This window comes from Baudoinia panamericana (genome assembly GCF_000338955.1).
Source record: "Baudoinia panamericana UAMH 10762 unplaced genomic scaffold BAUCOscaffold_12, whole genome shotgun sequence".
NCBI lineage: Eukaryota > Fungi > Ascomycota > Dothideomycetes > Mycosphaerellales > Teratosphaeriaceae > Baudoinia > Baudoinia panamericana.
In genome coordinates, this window is record NW_006911268.1 from 307,711 (window position 1) to 326,793 (window position 19,083).

At 55.6% G+C, this 19,083-nt stretch overlaps 5 protein-coding genes across 5 annotated transcripts; all 5 read right to left on the reverse strand.

Moving 5' to 3' along the window:
• Positions 1-78: 78 nt before the first annotated feature.
• BAUCODRAFT_55934 (uncharacterized protein) lies at positions 79-957 on the reverse strand (the record flags this gene model as incomplete). Its single annotated transcript, XM_007681716.1, has 1 exon — positions 79-957. A coding segment is annotated over one exon (879 nt), but the record flags the coding sequence as incomplete, so codon positions are not given.
• A 4,943-nt stretch (positions 958-5,900) lies between these two features.
• On the reverse strand, positions 5,901-7,872 carry BAUCODRAFT_27052 (uncharacterized protein; the record flags this gene model as incomplete). The annotated part of the gene is made up of 5 exons (XM_007681555.1): positions 5,901-6,289; positions 6,345-6,594; positions 6,625-7,051; positions 7,100-7,237; positions 7,295-7,872. 5 exons carry the CDS (start codon positions 7,870-7,872, stop codon positions 5,901-5,903), a joined length of 1,782 nt encoding a protein of 593 aa, XP_007679745.1.
• A 3,056-nt stretch (positions 7,873-10,928) lies between these two features.
• On the reverse strand, positions 10,929-12,701 carry BAUCODRAFT_41548 (uncharacterized protein; the record flags this gene model as incomplete). The annotated part of the gene is made up of 1 exon (XM_007681694.1): positions 10,929-12,701. A coding segment is annotated over one exon (1,773 nt), but the record flags the coding sequence as incomplete, so codon positions are not given.
• A 1,024-nt stretch (positions 12,702-13,725) lies between these two features.
• On the reverse strand, positions 13,726-15,406 carry BAUCODRAFT_43770 (uncharacterized protein; the record flags this gene model as incomplete). The annotated part of the gene is made up of 2 exons (XM_007681699.1): positions 13,726-13,953; positions 14,021-15,406. Coding segments are annotated over 2 exons (1,614 nt in total), but the record flags the coding sequence as incomplete, so codon positions are not given.
• Positions 15,407-17,805: 2,399 nt separating this feature from the next.
• Positions 17,806-19,075, reverse strand: BAUCODRAFT_37603 (uncharacterized protein). Its single transcript, XM_007681603.1, has one exon. The coding sequence runs from the start codon at positions 18,929-18,931 to the stop codon at positions 18,158-18,160; it is 774 nt and encodes a 257-aa protein (XP_007679793.1). The 5' UTR covers positions 18,932-19,075; the 3' UTR covers positions 17,806-18,157.
• Positions 19,076-19,083: the final 8 nt, after the last annotated feature.

Consider the following 19,083-nt stretch of genomic DNA (forward strand, 5'->3'; position numbering starts at 1 on the left):
GCCGCCACCAGGCCCGCCACGCTGACTCAACCTCGCCCTCTCCTGCTCAGCCTTGGCTTGAGCGGCAGCAGCTTCAGCGTGAATCTCATCAATAGTCTTCGGACCCTTCGTGTCGCCCTTACCCCTCCAGCCCGCTTTCCGCAGGTCTATCAAATCCATGATCATGAAGCGCGGCCGGCTGGCCAACTTGTCGCTCTTAACAAAGGCGTCCTCAATGCGCTGGAAGTACGCATTCATCAAGCCCTGACCTTGCTCATCCTGGTCCATGGTAGACCCCACGGCCTTGAGGAGTGTAGTCAGGTTCTCCACGGTAGCTTCATCCGGCTCGCCTTCGAAGTTGAGCAGACGCATGACGCACTCGTGCATGATCTTGATCGTAAGCATCCTAAGCTTATAGAGTTGTCCGATGAACTGGATAAGACCCAGGCCACGACGCTTGGCCGCAGCGGCGACATAGTACTCGTCTGAAAGCAGCTTGACTTCTGCGCTCTCACCTTCCGGCTTATCAGGCAGATTAGCTTGCCAACCGCGCTCGAACTCTTCCTGACAACGGTTGAGCAAATACTTGCGGAAGAGCGCACCGCCAACGACCGGGTTGCCGTTCTTGTCCTTGATCGTCTCGTCTTGGATGTCAGTGCTCATGGTGGTAAGCATCTTAGCACAGAATTTGGCGTACATGCCAGCCCAGTGAGACTCGTCGCAGGCCTTCTCGAACGTGAGCTGAATGACCTGGCGTAGCGTCCGGCCATCGGTCTCGTTCTTCGACTGATGCGCAATCTCCAAGATCTGATCGGAAATCTTCTCGAAGTTGTCTGGCGTCATCTTGTTGAGATTGGACTTCACCTTACGCTGCACCATGTCAGGCGCCATATGGCCGCTTAGATCTGGGCCAGCCATCGAGGGCCGACCAATGCTGGTAGCGGTCCAACCACTCGTCGATTTTTGCAGGGGGGTAATATCCATGTGAGCGGTGAGTGGCATCTTGGCCGCCATGTCGGCTTCCTCTTTCTTGCTCATCGTACGGTCGCCACGCTTGCTTGGACCCCTGCCACCTCTACCGCTCGGCTGTCTTGGTGATTGGGGCATACCCATACCGCCCATTTGAACGGTGTTAGGCCTTCCCGCAGCCATGCCCGAAGCCCCAACGCCGAGATTGCTTGGCATGCGACCCATTTGCGCAGGCATGTTGGGCAAGCCAGCCGGACGACCACCCGTACCGGCCGCAGCGGCGAAACGCTGCTCAGAGGTAGTACCTCTTGCAGCGCCACCGAAGTTGCCCATGGGGCCGCCAAAGTTAGCCATAGGCTGCTGGGCCGGTCTGCCAGACAGCTGGCGACTGTTCATGCCAGCAGGCGTACGTGCAGAACCTGCACGTGCAGATGCTGGCTCGTCGCTTGGGCCTAACGTCTCCTTGATCTTCTGGTCCCAGTCGACCGATGGCTTTTCCTTGAACACAGTCTGGAACTGCATCAAGAAGTTGCGATCGTAAGCACGGCTCTTCGAAGCACCACCATGGTTGAGAGCCGGGTTTGGCGAACGGATGCCTTCCGGATACCGTGCTTCTTCCTTAATTGTCAGGAAGCGCGCAGACTTCAGAGCTTGCATGCCAGGCGTGGGTTCCGCAGGCTCGACACGTTTGCTTATCTCCAATTTAAGGGCTGCTGGCCGCGACTTCTGAGGAGCGGTGCCTTTGCTCGCCGGTTGTGAAGGAGGTGGCATGGCATCCTGTTCACCAGGTGTCGCAGGCCCTTCAGAGGGCGCCTCTTCGTCCTCCTCGTCCTTCTCGGAGATCGTTGGGGTCTCTGCGCCACTATCGGCACCTGGACCAACGGTAGGCTTCTTGAGCGAAGCAAACATGGCCTTCGACGCGTCATCAGGCTCTGCAGACTTCTGTTCACGCTCAGACTCTCGCTCGCGCTCACGTGCCTCTTCCCGCTCCTCAGCCTCGCGTTCTTGACGCTTCAAGTCTTCGTCCTTTTTCTTGTCAAGCTCCGCTTGGCGAGCAGCGATCTCGGCCTTTTCTTTCTGCCTCTTCTCTTCGAACGCACGCTCACGCTCTTCTCGCTCAAGTTCGGCGGCTTCCATCTCAGCAATCTCGCGCTCGAAACGCTCCTCTTCGGTCTCTTCCTTCTCGGTCTTCTCGCCATCGTCTTTGCCTGCCGCGCTCTCCACAGCCTTTGCATCCTCTTCGCCTCGCTTGTCGTCCGCGGCGATGGCGGCAGCTTTCTCTGCCTCAAGCGCAGCTTCTTTGATCTGGTTTTCTGCTGCGGCTTCAGCCTCTCGACGCTCCTTCGCCTTTGCATCAGCTTCCTGGAGCTCCTTCGCCTTAGCATCGGCTTCCTGGAGCTCCTTCGCCTTAGCATCGGCTTCCTGCTGCTCCTTCGCCTTAGCATCAGCTTCTTCTTGCTCCTTCACCTTCGCCTTGGCATCAGCTTCTTCCTGCTCCTTTGCCTTCGCCTTTGCATCGGCTTCTTGCCGCTCCTTCTCCTTGGCATCGGCATCGTCCTGCACGGCTTTGGCCTTCGAAGCCTCATCTTCCGCCAACTTGCGCTTCTGCTCCTCCATCTGACGCTTAACCTGCTCCTGGAAAGCGTTCTTCGTCTCTTCGGAGGACTTTGCAGTCTTGCTTTCCGTACGGATGTGCTGTGTACTCGGAGCACGTGGTGGCGGCGTTGGCGCGTTCGGGGTGGACACGATAACAGGAGTTTGTGGTGCAGCTTGGCTGGGAGTTGGCGGCGCCTTGTTAAAGTTGACCTCGTTACCTTGCGCATCCGTGATCTTGATGGCGTTGGTCTTCTTCGGGCGGACGAAGTTGCCAGATGATGGAGCTGGCGTCTGCTGAGGAGTCTGACCCGGCATTTGGTTCGGCAACGACGGTGTTTGCGGCTGACCCATACTTGACGGAGGACGTTGCGACGACTGCGAGGCGCTGCGTGACATATCCGGTGGGTTGTACGACGAGCCCATGGACTGTGGCGGCACGCTGTAGGGACTTGGGTATGGCGGTCGTGGGCTTTGCGGCGGCTGACCAGGGTACTGGCCGTAGGGGTAGGAGTTGTAGAACCCACCATACGCATCGTAGCCTGGATACATCTGTGCCTGGGATAAAGTCAGAGTATGGTCATCTATAACATCCGTTGGACAAGCTTCCGGAGCAGGTCTGGCAGCAGCCGCGCTAATTGCGTGCTGCACAACACTGTCCCTGCGATCGCTCGACGAGCTAACATGTCGCAGAGAGCTCGCCGAAGCTGAACGCGAAGCTAACGAACTCAAATAAGGGAGGGGTAAAAATACATGTTGTGGGTTCATATTCGGCGGATAGCCGTAAGGCGGCATGTTCGGCCGCTGGTGTGGCATAGCCGGACTTTGACTTCTTTGACCGGCGAATGGTGAGCCTTGCGGCTGAAACTGTGCCGGCATGTTGGGGCGCGGACCTTGCTGACCCTGAAGTGATCGGTAGTTCATGCTTGGCGAAGGCATGTTGCCACCGTACGCTTGCTGGGGGAAGCCCCGACCACGTCCAGTAGGTGGGATGAACGGCCTGTTCATTGCTGCCATGTTCGTGTTGCTTATGTCGCTCTGCATTGACTGAGACGAGGTCCTACGCTCGTGCAGTGAAGGCACGTTGCCAGGGCCTAGAGGCACTTGACCCTGACGGAACTGAGCCTCAGAGTCAGCTGTAGTGTCGACACAACGATTACGCAGAGCAAGCATCCTTACCTGGTCGCTCTCGCCACCAAGTTGACCGAAGGTCATGCCATTAGTCGTATTCTGTAATCCGGAAGGGGGCCGACCGCCGCTAGCCTGGGGCTGCGGGATGGGAGACGGAGAGTGTGCGGGTGAGATGACACGCGGGTCTCTGCTCGGCGCGGGAAGGGACGATGTCTGTGACTGGTATGGCACGCTGTGCTGTGGGAGCGGCGACGTGCCCATGGCGCCAAAGCTGATGGGCGGTCGGCCATTCTGACCGACTGGACCACCATTCGGAATGGTGCCGCTGGCGCCTGATGCATTGATCACTACGGATGGCTTGCGGCCGTGATCTGCGGATATTCCGTTCGGCTGAGAGCCTCCATGCGCCATCGGGTTCGCCCCGTTCACCGGAGGCTCAGTCGACTTTGCATTCTGCGCGGAGGCTCCTGCCGCAGCGGGCGGGGCTGTGGACGCCGTCTTTGTAGCGTTGGCGTACGACCTTACAGGCAGCTGTGCCGGCACAGCTCCTGGAAGCGGTGATGTCGTACCGGAAGCGTTGCTCGCTGCGTTGGTGGCGCTGTTGTTGTGGATGGATGGGGCGCTCGGAGATATCGCGCTTGTCATTAGAAGGTCGAAGTGCGTGAAAGCGCGGCGAGTCCGTGTGGTGTGCGAAGAGCGGTCGTTCTTAATTTAATATGACAGGACGGCAACTCCAGATATCAAATCTGAGCGCCACGGGGAGATGGTTGTCGCTGATGCGGCGGAGGGGAGAGCGCACGCAAATGCTGTCGCAGCGGGTGCTGGCAAAAAGGGCGTGCCGAACTGCTGCGTAACCGAAGTGACGAGCAGAGGCGGTGCCGGGTGTTTGGTGGTGAGTCGAACTTCTGCGTGGAACGCGAGAAGGACAAGGGGGAAAGTGTCTGTCGATGTTATGGACAGACACGCGACAGAAGAAAGGCTTCTGAGGTTGTGATGGAGAGAGGAGTTCGACGACGAAGGCGCAACTAAATTTTGGCTTGACGGATCCCTTCCAGCGACCCGTTTCGGCCTTGGCATCTCCACCCAGGAGTTAAATCATCGCCTTGCTCGCGTGCGACGCTTCCATTTCGCTCACGCCCATATACTACGTGTTTCTCGTGCCCGCAATCCACCGGAGAAAACGCATACGATTAGCTATATCTGAACAGTTGCATCTCTGGTAATTTGCATTACTACAACCCTCATCAAGTGGCTGCATCTGACGTTGCAGGGCATGCATGGGCATTACCGAGCTTACTCCCTCTTTCATTGACCCTCACCGGAGTTAGCATTGCAGCTTCAGAGTACCTTAAGCAATCAAGTGTCCGAGGAGTCATTAATGCCTCTGATTCATATGACATTCGAGGATGTGAGCAAGACGTGACGAAAAGCTCGCTACAACCTAGCATTCCTCGCAGCAACCTGCCATCAGACTCGTTCATTCATTGACCAGTAACTGTCAACGGGCGCAGCCCACGAATGACTCACAGCTACTCCCCGTGTTCAAACAGCGGCTTGACGGCACGCTCCAGTGTCGTGCAGCAAACCGAGGAGCAGCGTCTGCGAACCCTTCTACCGATTGGGCGAGAAGCATGAAGCTTACGGAATCTCGCGAAGCGCAAGCCAGATCACCCACTACATTGTAGATGTGCTCGAGCATCGTTCACTGACATGCTTTGAACATTGGATCTGTTCCATCGTGGAGGAGCTCTTCATTTGGCACGAGCTTCGTTGGTTGTTGTTCAGTCAAATGAGCAGGCAAACGTGGCATGGTCGTCACCGATTGGTACCATTCACGTTGCCACTCGAGCCGTTCGGGCGGCCATGGGTTTCTGCCCAATTGTAGCGCTTATACCGATGTAGTGGGAGATATTGGCCTGATTTCATCCGCCTGTTGGGCTGCATTGTCTCACTCAATGTTGCACAATGATTGACCCTTTGCGCCACAGCAGTTTGCCTATCTCGGAAACTCAACGGCTGTGGCGCTTTTCGAGAAGCCCGCTAGAATGAGGCTAAATGAGAAAGTGTATGTCGTTCACTGCGTCCACTGACCCTACCTGTTCTTAGTATACATGCTCGTTACGCTGATGCTAGGGTATGTTTCGCTACAGTAAATGCAGAATACTTTTGAGTCGTCGTGGAAGGCAACCGTTGTGTGTGTTTCCCGATCCTTCAGACAGCGCAACACATCACCGTCGTAAACTATCATTCCTGTCGTCCGCATCGCTGAAACCAAGAAAGTGATATGGATGAGTTGGTGTCGGCGCGAAGCTCGCACGCGGGCCAGCTGGAGTACGAGAGTCGGGCGGTCGGAATATGCCTGCAGGTCTTGGGGTGCCGTGTGCCGTAAAGCTACTCGACTCCTGGTAATGTGAATCGGGAATTGCAAGCTGAGATGGCTCAAAGTGCTCGTATAGAGTCGGCGTCAACGTCGGTTTCACCAAGAGACTGCTCTTACGTCGACTCTGTGGTGAGTCGCTAGGTTGAGTGGCTTCACGCGGCAAGGCATTGGGTTGCGGCCGGTGATATTGGTGGGGTTGTTGTCGGTCGACATTCGGCCAATGTGGAGTATGCATGTCTGGCGGCGGATATCAGCATTGAGGAGTAAGTAGGATAGCTGTGGTCAAGCGTACAAGAGAAGCCGAGACCGATCGGCTCAGGAGTGACCACAGTGTCTGCGAAGTTTCGCTGCATCTCATGCCCTTCGTGAAGTGTCGCAAAACGATTTGGTACCGAGGCCGCTCGTCCAAGTGATGGACCTTGCGACATCTCTCCCAAGCCAATCTCCGGATACGATGTGCTTGAACGTAATTGAGGACCGGCCGTCGCGCTTTGTGAGTGTCCCATTTCTTCAGGTATGCTTTGCCATGACGCTTGTGAGTGCTGAAAACCATACGTTGAAGGCACGCTTACAAGCGTCCCATACGTCGGGCTTCGGGTACTGCTTTGCATTGTCATGTTGAAAATAGCAGCGTTGCTGAGAGTTGTCCCAGGCGATATTAGATCGGTTGCAGATTGCGGCGGCGTAAAGGCGAGCGCGGCTAGTGCAGGAGTCGTACTGAATGATGACGAGTATTGCGGTCCATGCTGATCGTATGCATTGCAAGCGGAAATATGACCTGATGTATCTACCGCTAAGGGCCCAGTTCCCACCGCATTGCCGAAGGCCGGACGCAAGATTGGCGGTAGCATTGGCAGGCCAACAAAAGCGGCGTTCGGAGACTGTTGAGAGGTGAAGGGTGAATGTAGAGCTTGAGTCATGTCGAAGTTGACTGGCAATGCTCTGGAGCGCAACATGCGCTCACGATCATCTGTGTTAAGCCGCTTCAGCTTCGCTCGTCTGCGAGCGGTGTCAGTCATGCCAACAAGCGTACACTCTGATACTGACCTGTTCTGAAACCAGACCTGTACCTGACGCGGACTTAGGCCTGGTATCTCGCGTGAAAGCCGCTCGCGATGCGCAGCGTCAGGATGTGGCTGTCTTGCAAACTCACTCATCAAGAACCGCGTCTGATTATGCGTGAGGCTACACTGAGTGTTAGCGTGTACGGCCAATCGAAGCGTCAATGCATGACGCACTCACCGAAAGCGCTTCATCTTGCGCTTGTGTGCCCTTAACTCTGCGGCGGTCATCGGCGGTCTGATCTCACCGTCATCTTGCTCAGCAGGGTCAAGCTCTGTGTCTTCATAGTCATGGTCCGCACCAGGCAATGGCTCTTTCGGAGAGGTCGACGTCAGTCGCGCTTGTGGGCTGGTCGGCGCAGAACCTCCGTATGTCGCTTGCGGCAGGCCTGGTAAGCCCAGTGTTGGCAGAGGTTGCCCAAGTGTCACAGATTGATCGTGAACGTCTTCGAATAGCAGCGCGTTTGTTACTGTTTTCTCGTCTTGTGCGACGGGGTTCTGTGTGAGCCCGCTTGTATAGGGAAAGCTTCTGTGCGTGCGCAGAGACGGCCGGCTCGGTCTCATTTGTATCTGCCGGGCGTTGAGCGACTGTGCATGTGTTCGAACTTCATCGAAGAGCAGCGTCTCGGAGATAGGGCTCTGACTGTCGACTGGAAGCGTTTGGGTGGGCCAGAAATGCTCACTTCGCGTTACGTTCGCTCCCGACATGCGCGGAGAATCTGGCGGCGAGAGCGGAATCCTAACCTTGACTTCGGGCATTTGCTGAGCCGCCAACCCAGATAGAGACCTGATGTGTAGTTGAGTGGGTGGTCGTTGTTCGCGCCCGTGTTGCTTCTGGGGCTACACGCGGCAGCCGACACCTCAACAATCAGAGAAAGCAGTCAGCAAGCCGTAGACGCTTGAGTCGTAACCACCAAAGCTCACAGAGTCTGCCGAAAGGCCGTTAGAGCTGTATCGCTCGTGGCTCACCGCTGGAGTGACAATGTCAATCCAATTGCTCCAGGGACGCTTCCCCGTTTCTTGTAGGACCTGGCGCCCAACTCGAGCCAATCCGCCTGACCACGATCCTCTAGGCAGCCCTGGCGAATAGCTAGTGTGCAGTGTACCAATCGATACAAAATGCGACGTAGTTACAGTGAGCCGAATACGCTTCGCCGGTCGAAAACGACCGCTGACTATGCGATTGGCGAGAGTCCGGAATGGGACAATTGTTGCATACGAGGCCTGCTCGTCAATATGCTGTGTCGAAGAACCTCAATGCATTGGACGTCCCCGCGCAGAACGTACACCGTCGAATGGGCAAAGTAGATCCTCGGCCTACCCCGACAAGCAAACCAGCTCCAAGTAATATGTATAGTCCTGCACCTAGACACTATGGTCGAGTGTCCCTCGGTCGTGAGTTGCAATTTTAATAAGTTCCAGGCTGTGGTCTCCGGTTAGGGAAGCGCTGTTGTCTTGAACATCAGAAGTTGTGGGTGGAAACTCCTCTCTTGTGCCGGTAGCAATGATCTGCTGAAAAGAGCCGGCGGTCAAATGACCGGCGTACGGCTAAGCTGGACCTCGTGAGCCCTAGGATATGCAACTCACGAGAAGCACCGCAAGAGACTGGCGGGGTGGATGCTGATTGCACCGGTGCGCTTTGCGAGGCCAGAAGTATACGCCCACCTTCACATAGAAATGGTAGATGTTGCGGAGTTCAGAAGTGATCCGAAGAGGTAACTCACAGACATTGTGCAGACCAGGCCCTTCGGGCAGGGCTAGACATGCAGTAGCCGCCGTCCGGGCCCGGGAGGGTACTGATGGTGGGACCCTGATACAGAGCACAACGTCTTGAAATGGTCGGCTGCGTGGGCCGGTTAGTGTCAGCCAGGATGTGAGAGGGCACGGGCAGTGCCACTTGCGGGGCGTCGTAACGGTCACCCTGCTCATGTCGGGCAAGCTCCAGTTGATGATGCAGGTTAGCAAGCATTGCAACCCCGTACGAGAGCAATGTGGCCAGAAGTTGCGTGCGCCGAAGCTTAGCATAGCTTTGCACGGCGACCAGAGAGCTTACCTTGAAAAGTTGGACGGAAGATTGTCAAGCCGCTGTTATGCGACCATCACAACTATATGATGTTGTCTCGCGTTGACCATTTTCGAAGTCCGTACAATCTCGCGTGCTCATTTGATGCTGCTAGGACTTGAAAGAACGGCACCTACCGCTTGACACCCCTGCAATGGCACCCGCACCGCCAAGGAGAGTTGGCTAATCACAGTAAAGCTGGCTTGTCACAGATCCTGCTGGGTCGGAGCTTTGGAGACTTGAGATCTAGCTGTCTGAGATCGCTTAGGCGAGAGTCTGGAACAAAGTGATCGGTGGCTTCTGCCTTTCCGACGCATGATTTGGCATATTGTTGGACTTTGCTGACAGTCCGATTAAGCATAAATTGACGTCTTTTGCTCGATGCATGTCCTTGAACATGCTGCGCATCTGCTCGGGGTGGCTGGAGAAGCAGGGCACACGCCATATGGCTCGGCTGTATGAGGGGAGCAAGTTATGCCGTGAGATTGGTACAGCATGGGTCACTTGGGAATTGCCATAAGGCACAAGCCGAGCAACGCTGAAGTCGTCATGCCCCTGTCCGGATCGACGTACAGTAACAGCCGGGCACGCGAGAAAGGCATGGCTTCACGTGGAAGACAATCGTTCCCTTAAGCGGCCTCGTTCGTCCTCCTATCCGAAACAAGCCGTCCCGCACTTGACGTCGCGGCAGATGGAGTGCTGCTGCCGCCCGCTAGACCTGTGCTGCACGAGCTGTGAAGTATTGGAGGTTATGAAATCGCATGCGAGGCGTTTTGGCTTGTTGCGGCTACTGCGATGTCTGCTGCAGGAGGAACCTTTTCAACGTCACCGAGATTTGAAGGGTTATGATCAGCGCCCAGGATCTCTCCACGCGAAACGGAACGCAATGGCTGTCGTACGGCTCGCTCCGCTGCCTCACATGGAAGAATAACCGGAGCAGGAAACAGACATCCTCAGGTGGTCAAACATTCATGGCGTCAGATTGTCCTCGCCTCGCAGATGCAGTAAGTGTTGATCGTCGAATCTGTGAGTGGCGTTTTCAAGGTCGACAGCGGGACACACGCCACATGCGCACAGACACCGGCATCTAACTTTCAATGGTGGAAATTCCTAGCATGAAGATGGCGCTGAAACTCTGTAGACGAACAGTCGCGTTTTCTGGGCGAGATTATTTGCACTCGACCTTGCTGGGCTTCATTCTGTTGCTGTACAGTACCTCGCTTAACAGAGATCAGCACAGGCGGTGCTGCTCTCCTCCCACTCATGCGAGCGATTGACATCTTTCCGAATGCGTACCTGACTGCAGTGTGTCGATCAGCGCATTGCATTTACCCGGCCATTGCCCTGCAGCCTTCCAGACTGCCTGCGCGCACCAGATTCAATGGCCTCGGTGACGGAGTTGCGCATGTCGCGGCTGCATTGCAACCCGCAAAGTGCGCCATTGGAGCAGTGGCCGGTCGCAACGAAGTGTCTGCACAAGCGACCATTCTTGACCATCGTGCTGTTCGTTTGCCCGGAGTTCTGTCGAAAGTCGTTTCGAAAATCGTCCGAAAGAACACTGTTATGTCGTTGTTCCACCCTCAGCGCCGTTCTCATGAACTTCAACACCTGCTTGAGCGTCTGCAGGCTCCGCATTTGCACCGGCTCCGGCCACTTGGCTCTCTGAGACCACGACGGTAGGGTTGTCCGCCGCCACCACATGTCCCGCTCCGTCGAGTTCCGCTGAAACAATAGTGTCTTCATGCATCTCCGCAGAACTGTCCTTCGCCGGCTCAAAAAGCGACTCAATACCTTTTTCAGGGTTGACTTTGTTGAGCAGATTCAGATCGCTCTCCCGTACTTGTCTCAAAACGCGCCACGTCTTGTTGGTGATGGCATTCTGTATGCTCTCCTTCTCCGCATCATCCATAGCCATCTCCAGATCCAGCTGATCGGCCTTTACTCCCTCGATCAGCTCCTCAACCGACGGCGCAGTGTACCGCGAAGGATCTTTAAGTGCTTCCAACCCGCCACCATGTCCCTCGGCAAGGAAGGAGAGATCAATGGCACCCATTGGCCTTTGCGGTACCTTACGCGGACGGGCAACGTTGCGTGCAGTCCTGCGAGCATCCAAGATTTGCTCGGTTGAAACCGGATCTCTAACGATGGATGGACAGCTCTCGAGCTTCCACCGTACCCAATTTTTGTCTCGCGCCAAAACCGTTTCGACCATGCGGTGGTAGAAGCGGCCTTCTTCGAAAGTGGGTGTGGCGCGCAGGTAGTCCGTGATGGCTTGCCGAGTGTCTCGGCACCATTTCGCATCCTCTTCGACAATGGTGAAACTGTAGAGCAGTGACTTATTGTTGACCTCGGGCACCGCAAGCTTCTTCTTCGCCTTATCCGTCAGGGAGATAAGGAAGTCTATGAGTATCAAAGCTTGCACCAGGATATGCCGCTGAAAGGCTAGATCACTCAATTCGAGATCGAAGAGATCGCGGCTCGTCAGATACTTTGGGTTGTAGTTGTCGACGAAGTGTTTTGATGCTTCGTCGTCCATACCTTCTTCGCCCAGCTTTCGCTTGACGCCTCGTTTGTCAGTCTCCGTGGCTTTGGTCTGGACAACCGTAGGCGTTTTCTTGAACTTCGTTAGGGTGTGGCTTAGGCCATCCTTGAAGGTCTTAAACTGCACCGGAGCGAACAAGCGCGTTGGTTCCGAGAAATCCTGCTGCAGTCGCCAAAAGATAGGATAGAGTTCGCCAGTTGACAGCACTACCTCTGCCGGGACCTTGTGAGGACTCTTTAGCGGTGCGCCCTTTCCGGCAGGCTTAGTTGGTGGTTGAGGCGTTTCTGCCTTGACCGTGACGGCACCACCTGCCTTTTCATCGACTTCCATCTTTTCTCCATGCTCGTCCGGGACTGCAAACTTCGTGACGTTTTCATTGTGGAACTCGCCACGCAGGTTGACGGAGCTCTTGTCGCCAAGCGGAAACGTCTGGAAGAGGAAGAAGAATACCCTCCCACAGAAGATAGCATCTTCGGCGCGACTCAACCTTTTGAGCAGCTCGTTGCACGACCGCAGGAAGATAAGATTCTTCTTGTGGAAATCCTTCGCCGCGAGTCGCTCTCGCCTTGACTCCAGGTAATCGAAGACTATGCGGCATCCAGCCGTGGTTTGGCTGTCCAGTAACTCCTCGATCAGGTAGCAGACCAGTTCGGACGCGCACACACCTTGGTCGCCGCACGAGGCCAGAACGTCCAGTAAATTCCAGATCTCGACAAAAGTAGGCTTCTCAATAGGCGTAGAGTTTAGCAAGCCATAGAAGATTCCACGAGCAGCCGTTTCCACAACATTGACCTTGTAGGCCTGATCATATCGCGCATCAACACCGTCGTGGAGTGCATTGATCTCGGGCAGAAGGTCCGACGTGCGTAACGGCGGGTCGATGGAGGCTTCCGGCTTCACCTCTCTGGCTCGTTCAAGCAGAGTCTTAAGTCGGGCGGTGGTGTTCGCCACCGGCTCTAGGTCTGCAGCAGAGTCGGCGGCCATAATTGCCTAAGTCGATGCTACGGCCGCTGCCTGCGATACTGTATGTACGACCATATGCTCGAAGCTGGGCGGGGTTGTGGTGAGAGATGCACACTTCATGCACGTTGAAGTCGTGAAAGCAATGCGGGTTGCGCGGCCGCCTACATCCGCTTTGACCGGTTCTGGAACACTTCAACATAAGAGAACGGAGCGAATGAGAGGGCAAAACATACAATCACACGCACAGTGTGCTGATGAACGAGCTGACCTATGATGACTGGACAAGTTTATGCTACAACACATCCTCTCGTTGGAGCAGAGCGCCTCACACTGTCTTCGCCAACGCTATCCCCCATTCCCGTGCCCAAGCGAAAGCGATGCTGACATGGCAGCCTTGATGCTTGTTCCTACCCAAGTAACGCAGGCAAAGGTATTGTTTGTAGACACTCGAAACCACATAAGAAAGCTCTCTCTCTCTCTTTTGATCTTGCAGCGTGTGCTCATTCTCTTGGCACAACCCCATCCGCGTCCGCATCCATGTCCACCTCAGTTTCCCTAATGGGAGACTCTCCCATGGTAAACGTGAATGGGAAAGGCGACGGTAACCTCAACCGCCTTTGCTGCTCCTTGCCCTCCACAAGCGAAGGTAGCAGTGAGCGCCCGTGACGAAGTCCCAGAACATCCGAATGGTGCGATCTACCTAGGAATGCCTTTCGACGACGGCGTGGAGGCTTCGGCAATGCTCCAAAGGTAGTGGTCCTTCTACCTTTACTGGGCGTTATAGGTTCGTCTCGATGCACCTCATCCGTCGGAGTTTGACTTCGTACCCTGCTTCTTCACAGAATCTCCGTTAGCCCGCTTTGTAATCAACCTTAGAAGAGAAAAGGCGCAGTCACAGCTCCTCTTCATCCTCCATCTTCGCCTCGACTTTGACTTCCGGCGTTGATGCCGCGCGCTGCTGCTGCTCGTCGTTCGGCTTCAAGCCAGGCTCTGGTAAGGCTGAGAAGACGCCGTTCGTATTTGAGCCGAGATGGCCAAGCGTGCCCAGACCGGGTAGGCTGGATCTTTGACGCTTGTAGGGGCTGGCGATGGACTCGGCCACGGGCTCGATGTGAGTGGGTGAAAGGCTTTCGGGAGGCGTGCCAGCGTTGGCGGAGGTTGAGTTGACGGATTGTGGCGTGCCTGCTGATGGTGACTCTTCAGACTTGATGTGAGGTGATTTTCGGGTTGATGAGGGCTCGCCTATCGGTTCCGCTGAGTGCTGGCGCTTGAGCTGTACGAGTGTTAGCAAAAGGGGGCTTTGCAAGCTCTGTTGTGAGACATACCTTGATCTTCTGCACACCCTCCGCAAGTTCCCGCTGACGTTTCGCATCCTCGGGTGACAGCAGTCGACCATTCTCATCCTTGACCTCAACCTCCGGCTCACCTTTCGGTAAGCGCTCGTCGTCCTCGTCGTCAGCGTCGCTGTCCATGGCGTCGCCATCCACGGGCTTGTTCTTCCGCTTGGCTGTTGACTCACGGTAGCCTGAGAAGCCGACAGTGCCTCCAGCCTTCAGCGGTCCGAGCTTGGAGAAGTCCGGTCCTGATGGTTTTCGCTTGGTCACTACTGGCTTCTTCTCTGCTTCTGGGTTCTGCAAGATGCCCATCTTCTGTAGCTGCTTCTCGCCTCTGTAAAAGAATGTGAACACTGCATACGGTGCTTCGGGCGGGTCTAGCCCTGTCACGGTTTGCGTGCTGATGCTCTTAGGATCCAGTGTCTTTGGCTTGGCGAAGCTCGTAGTGTGATCGACATTCTCGCCGTCGCCGTTGGCCATGCCGTTCTGCTCTCCGCTTTCGTCATCATCGTGCGCACCGAACTGCGGCGAGTACTCTCCGCGCTTGATCTCACCGCTAGCGAGCACACGGAAGAGCGCCACCTTGATCTGGCCCGCCGCTTCCGGTTGCGGTGGCTCATCTTCTGAATCCGAGTTTGACGAGAACAGCCCGCTCTGCTCCTCCAAATCTTCCACCGGCGAGCCATTCTCACCGCCGTACCGGAGGACGCCGTTACGGTCGAAGCGCTTGAAGCCACCATTCGTTTCATCTTCGTCTTCACTGTTCATGTCCTCCCTCTTCTTCCGCCGCTTTTTCTCCAACCGCCTCTGCCTCCTCTCTAACCGCTCGGCCTTGTCTTTGCTGCCTTCCAGATCTAGTCCGTTCAGCCACCGCTCCAGCCCCACTTCTCTGAACAAGAATTCGCGCTCAGCTAGACCGCCGCCTTCAGACTCCGGCACGCTGACCCATCTCGAGTTGACCCAAGTCTCCTCGCCGCGCCGTAATAACGTCGCTACTTCTTCTTTTTGCCGTCCGTCAAAGTAGATGTATGCCGCGATAGTCTCGTTCGGGTTCGATGTCCGCGGAATGTAAGGTTGGACGGGCGGTCCGTACTTCCCTCTGTCTGCGGTGTAACCTGGCAGACCGCCTACCACTCTTGGCCGCGGATACGGCTCCTCTGGTGTTGGATCCGGGGTTGAGTAGGGCACATTAAGTCCAGGCGTCAGCAGAGTGATGGATATGGCGAACTTTGCTTGTTCGGGCTTGCCGGTCACGGAGCCGGGGGGAACCTTGGCTGGTGGGACTGGGATGTATGAGGATATGCGTGATGCTCGTGTTTGTCTCTGAACTGCGTGTTCTGGGAGTGGCCCTTCCGCGTGGATACTGACCGCAAGGCCTTTGAAGCAAGGCATCTTGCGGTCGTGAAAGCAGGAAGCTCAGCAGTAGTCAGTACGGCTGGCGGTCGGTGGTGGGTGCAGTGCTCAGTGAGGGCCGTAGACAGCGTCGCGTTAATTGTGTGCGTGACTCCGAAGCAGTCACTTAGTGGCAGTGAGCCTTCAAGTCATCGTTCGTCGTTTATCTCATCTGTCCACGTGCTGCATCTCAAGCGTATCCGTTGTACCGGTCTTGGGAGCTGCTACGGAGCGGAAGTGCTTGACAAGTACCTCTGCACGTTTCTGAGCGAGCGTTTCGCACAGCAGTGAGGTAGATGCGAAGCTTGGCTTGAGAATGTATACACCGACTCTTCCCAAATCATCCCCTAAAATCAACAATGAGGATACCGACACGCGAATATGCTGGTACGTCACTGGAGATCCGCGCCTCGGAACTGGAACACCAATATCACGTGCATTTGTTGCCTAAGGCCCCAGCATTCGACTGCATTTCTACTTCGAGCTTTCCTTAACAGTCTGTCACACCAGACTACAATGTTCCTATAGCGCTTCCCAGATCGGTGGCTGCATCGTTGGCTACTAGTCACCCATAGCATTGCTAATAACAGTGGAATAAGGTCGGGGGCATCGTACTTGTACGCTGGCGATGACAATCCTCATGCATAAACCAATGCTACCAGCACCGTGCAGCCCATGGTCAAAGCGGTAGACCCAACGCCGTCGCTCATACCACCAGCCTGGACAGTGCACGGTGCAATATCCATCCTAACATCAACGAGGCGCGCTTACGAAGCGACCTCACCAGCAGCGCCGGGGCCATCTTCCCTGTTCTTGCCGTCTTCGTCGATTTTCCGCTTCTTCGAGGGCTCCTTGACACCCTTGTGTTCCGGCTTCACCCCTTCGAAGCCGAGCTGCCTACTCACCATTAATCCCTTTCTCTCGCAGAATCACCCAACCCAATATTCACCGAATAACGGTGAATGTGAACGGACTGCGAGGCGACTCACCTTTCTCCGTGCCTCCGAAATGAACAGGGTGATCACAGTTCATGATCTTGCAGTCCATCGGCGCTTACGTTCAGCCCCGTAGTCGGTGAGCTCCCGAGGCAAAAGACCAAGTGGACGACCGGCGGGATCGGTTCGCTGCCGGCCTGCATCTGCTTGCCTAGCTATCCGCTCGTTGAGTGCTACGAGCGGATCCTCGCCAACGTCCAGATAACGGCTGCCGTCTGGGCCACTTCCGATAGTGATGCCTCGGCCGTAGTCATCGATGACCCGGTAGCCCAAGTTGATGAATCGGGCGGCACCTCGGCGGTTGTGTAGATTGTTGTCGTACCGTGGCACGGGGACGTGACGACGTATGCGCGAGTAGAAGATATTGCGGGCAGAATTAAATGGAGACGAAGATATCTTCACTGTATATTGCTGACTCTTGGCTTCTAGGGATATACTTTTGCAAGTCTATCAGCCACGGCTAGACAACAGAGCTTGTAGTCTGGGACTTGCACCGTAGACCCGAAAGCGCCTCACAGGATATCTTACAATGTGCGCAAGTGGTGCAGAACAGGGCGCTAATTCGCGAGACTGCTGGAATGAGCAATGTTGATGCTGAGGTGCGCGGTTTGTGTGGCCCCACAGCAAGGGTCGTATTTCGCTAGCGTTCTTTGACGTGAATAACAACTGCGTTCCCCGTACACGTGGCAGCTTGCTCGTTCTATCGAATAGTCGCTAGGCTGCGAGCTGTTCTTTGGCTTCACAAGATTCAGTGGTGGCATTCATCGCCCAAGCAAAACAGCAATATCTTCTTCGCAGCTGTGCACCAGATACTCGACCGAACCATTTCCATTGGAGCTCGACCCAGCCGCACGGTGCTGCACCCCAAACCGTGGAGCTACAAAGCAAGCATGGCCACTCCTCGGCTTGGGACCTACCGCAGACCGCTACGCTCGCTTAGAAAGTGGCAAACCGGAGACGTCGATATATGTGCCCGAGATGCCGTATAAGACAACGTGGCGCCCGACCCAGTGGCCCTGGGCACCAGTGTGGTGATGATGCCAAGCCAGAGGTAGGTCAGTCGAGAGATATTCTCTTGGTTGTCTCATTCACGGCCAGTTGACCCTACCAACAGCGAAAGTAGCGCGGCCGCCATGGCGGCTTTGGAGCCTCCAAATGCTTGAAGACGTTGAGCCGCAAGCATGTCAAGGCGGCTGCGAGTGAGGAAGCCAATTGCAGCAAGGCGGCACGGCTAGTCAATATTGCAATCGCAATCACAGTTGGTGACAAATCAGCATTCAGAGCAGCTTGACACGGGGTGAGCGCGTCCAGAGATGGGTGAGGTGGAGCAACCTGCTGAGCGTCATCTCAACGCAACGCACCGAGGAGGATCATACAACATGAGCAGACTCTATTGTCGCGGGACGTGCTGCAGCGATTGCCGTGCATGAGCTAAGTTTATGTCACATCTCGCATCCTTCGGAGCTTGCAAGATTGTCGGTCGATCCTACATGAGTTTGAGTCGATACGAGCATTCATGGGAGCCGCTGAAGCGGTTACCGTGCATGTGTGTGTCATTAGACGTTACGTATATAGCCCACCTCGCGCCGAAGCAAACGCCAGAGAACCTTCTCAACAACACCGGCCTGACTCCTCCACACTTTTGAGTCCATATATGACGTGACATACTGTATCGTGTGTCCAGCGGCCCAAATCACTGAACGCCGGCCACCCTTCGCTATGCAAGCATAAACCACACACAATACATCAGTGCTGTTTACCACAACCCGGCAACCCCCGCAAACCAAGTGAAGCTGACAATCGTCATGGCCACAGCGCCCAACACGAACCCCATTGTCTGCTTCTCCACCGTACTAAAAGCCGCGCTCTTCTTGCACGTTACGCACTGCCACCCATCTTGGATACTCACATACGGCTGAGGATCGTACATGCCAAACGTGAACTGCTGATACGTCCCTAGATACCCCGCTGCAGGCGTTGCACTAACATCCTTCGCCGCATCGTGTATGATCAGCGTGTACTTGCCCGTAAGCAGTGTGGTAGAGGCGCTGGCCTGGAAGTCGTTCGTATCCCATGTTACTGCCTGTGTAGCGGCTGTGATGGTTTGGTTCAACGCGATGGTGTACGTCGCCGAATTCGACGCGCAGGAGGCTAAGATGTCTACGGCGGAGGGGGTGACGGAGAGGGAGGTGTAGTTCCAGGCGAAGGTGATGTAGTCGCTAATCTTGTAGTACTGTGTGGTGTACACATTCGGCGTGATCATTGACAGGCCTCCGGCCGGTAAGCGCGGATCGATGGCGGTGGTGGTGGTGCCATTGTTTTTGGCTGTTTGTGTGCCGGTGGCGGCGGCGTTGTTGCTTGTTGCTGCGGTAGTGGCGGTGTTGCCTTGCGGTTGCTCCGAGAAAGAGAGGTCGTACGACGTTGTCTGGCGGGGAAGGATGGCGCCGATTTCGTGGGCAAGGGGTGCCTTGAAGGCTGACGCTGCGGCGGCGAGGAGGCAGAAGGTGGAGAGGGAGGATGTGGGCCGCATCGCGACGACTGGAATGTGCTGGCCCCCTACTCTTCAGAACGGTCTTGGCGTTGGACCCAGAGTTGCGGGATAATATGTACAGTCGCAACTGCCTGTTAATGAAGCGAACGAACGTCCTGTAGCGAAGGTAAGGTGAAGCTGACAATGGCCGT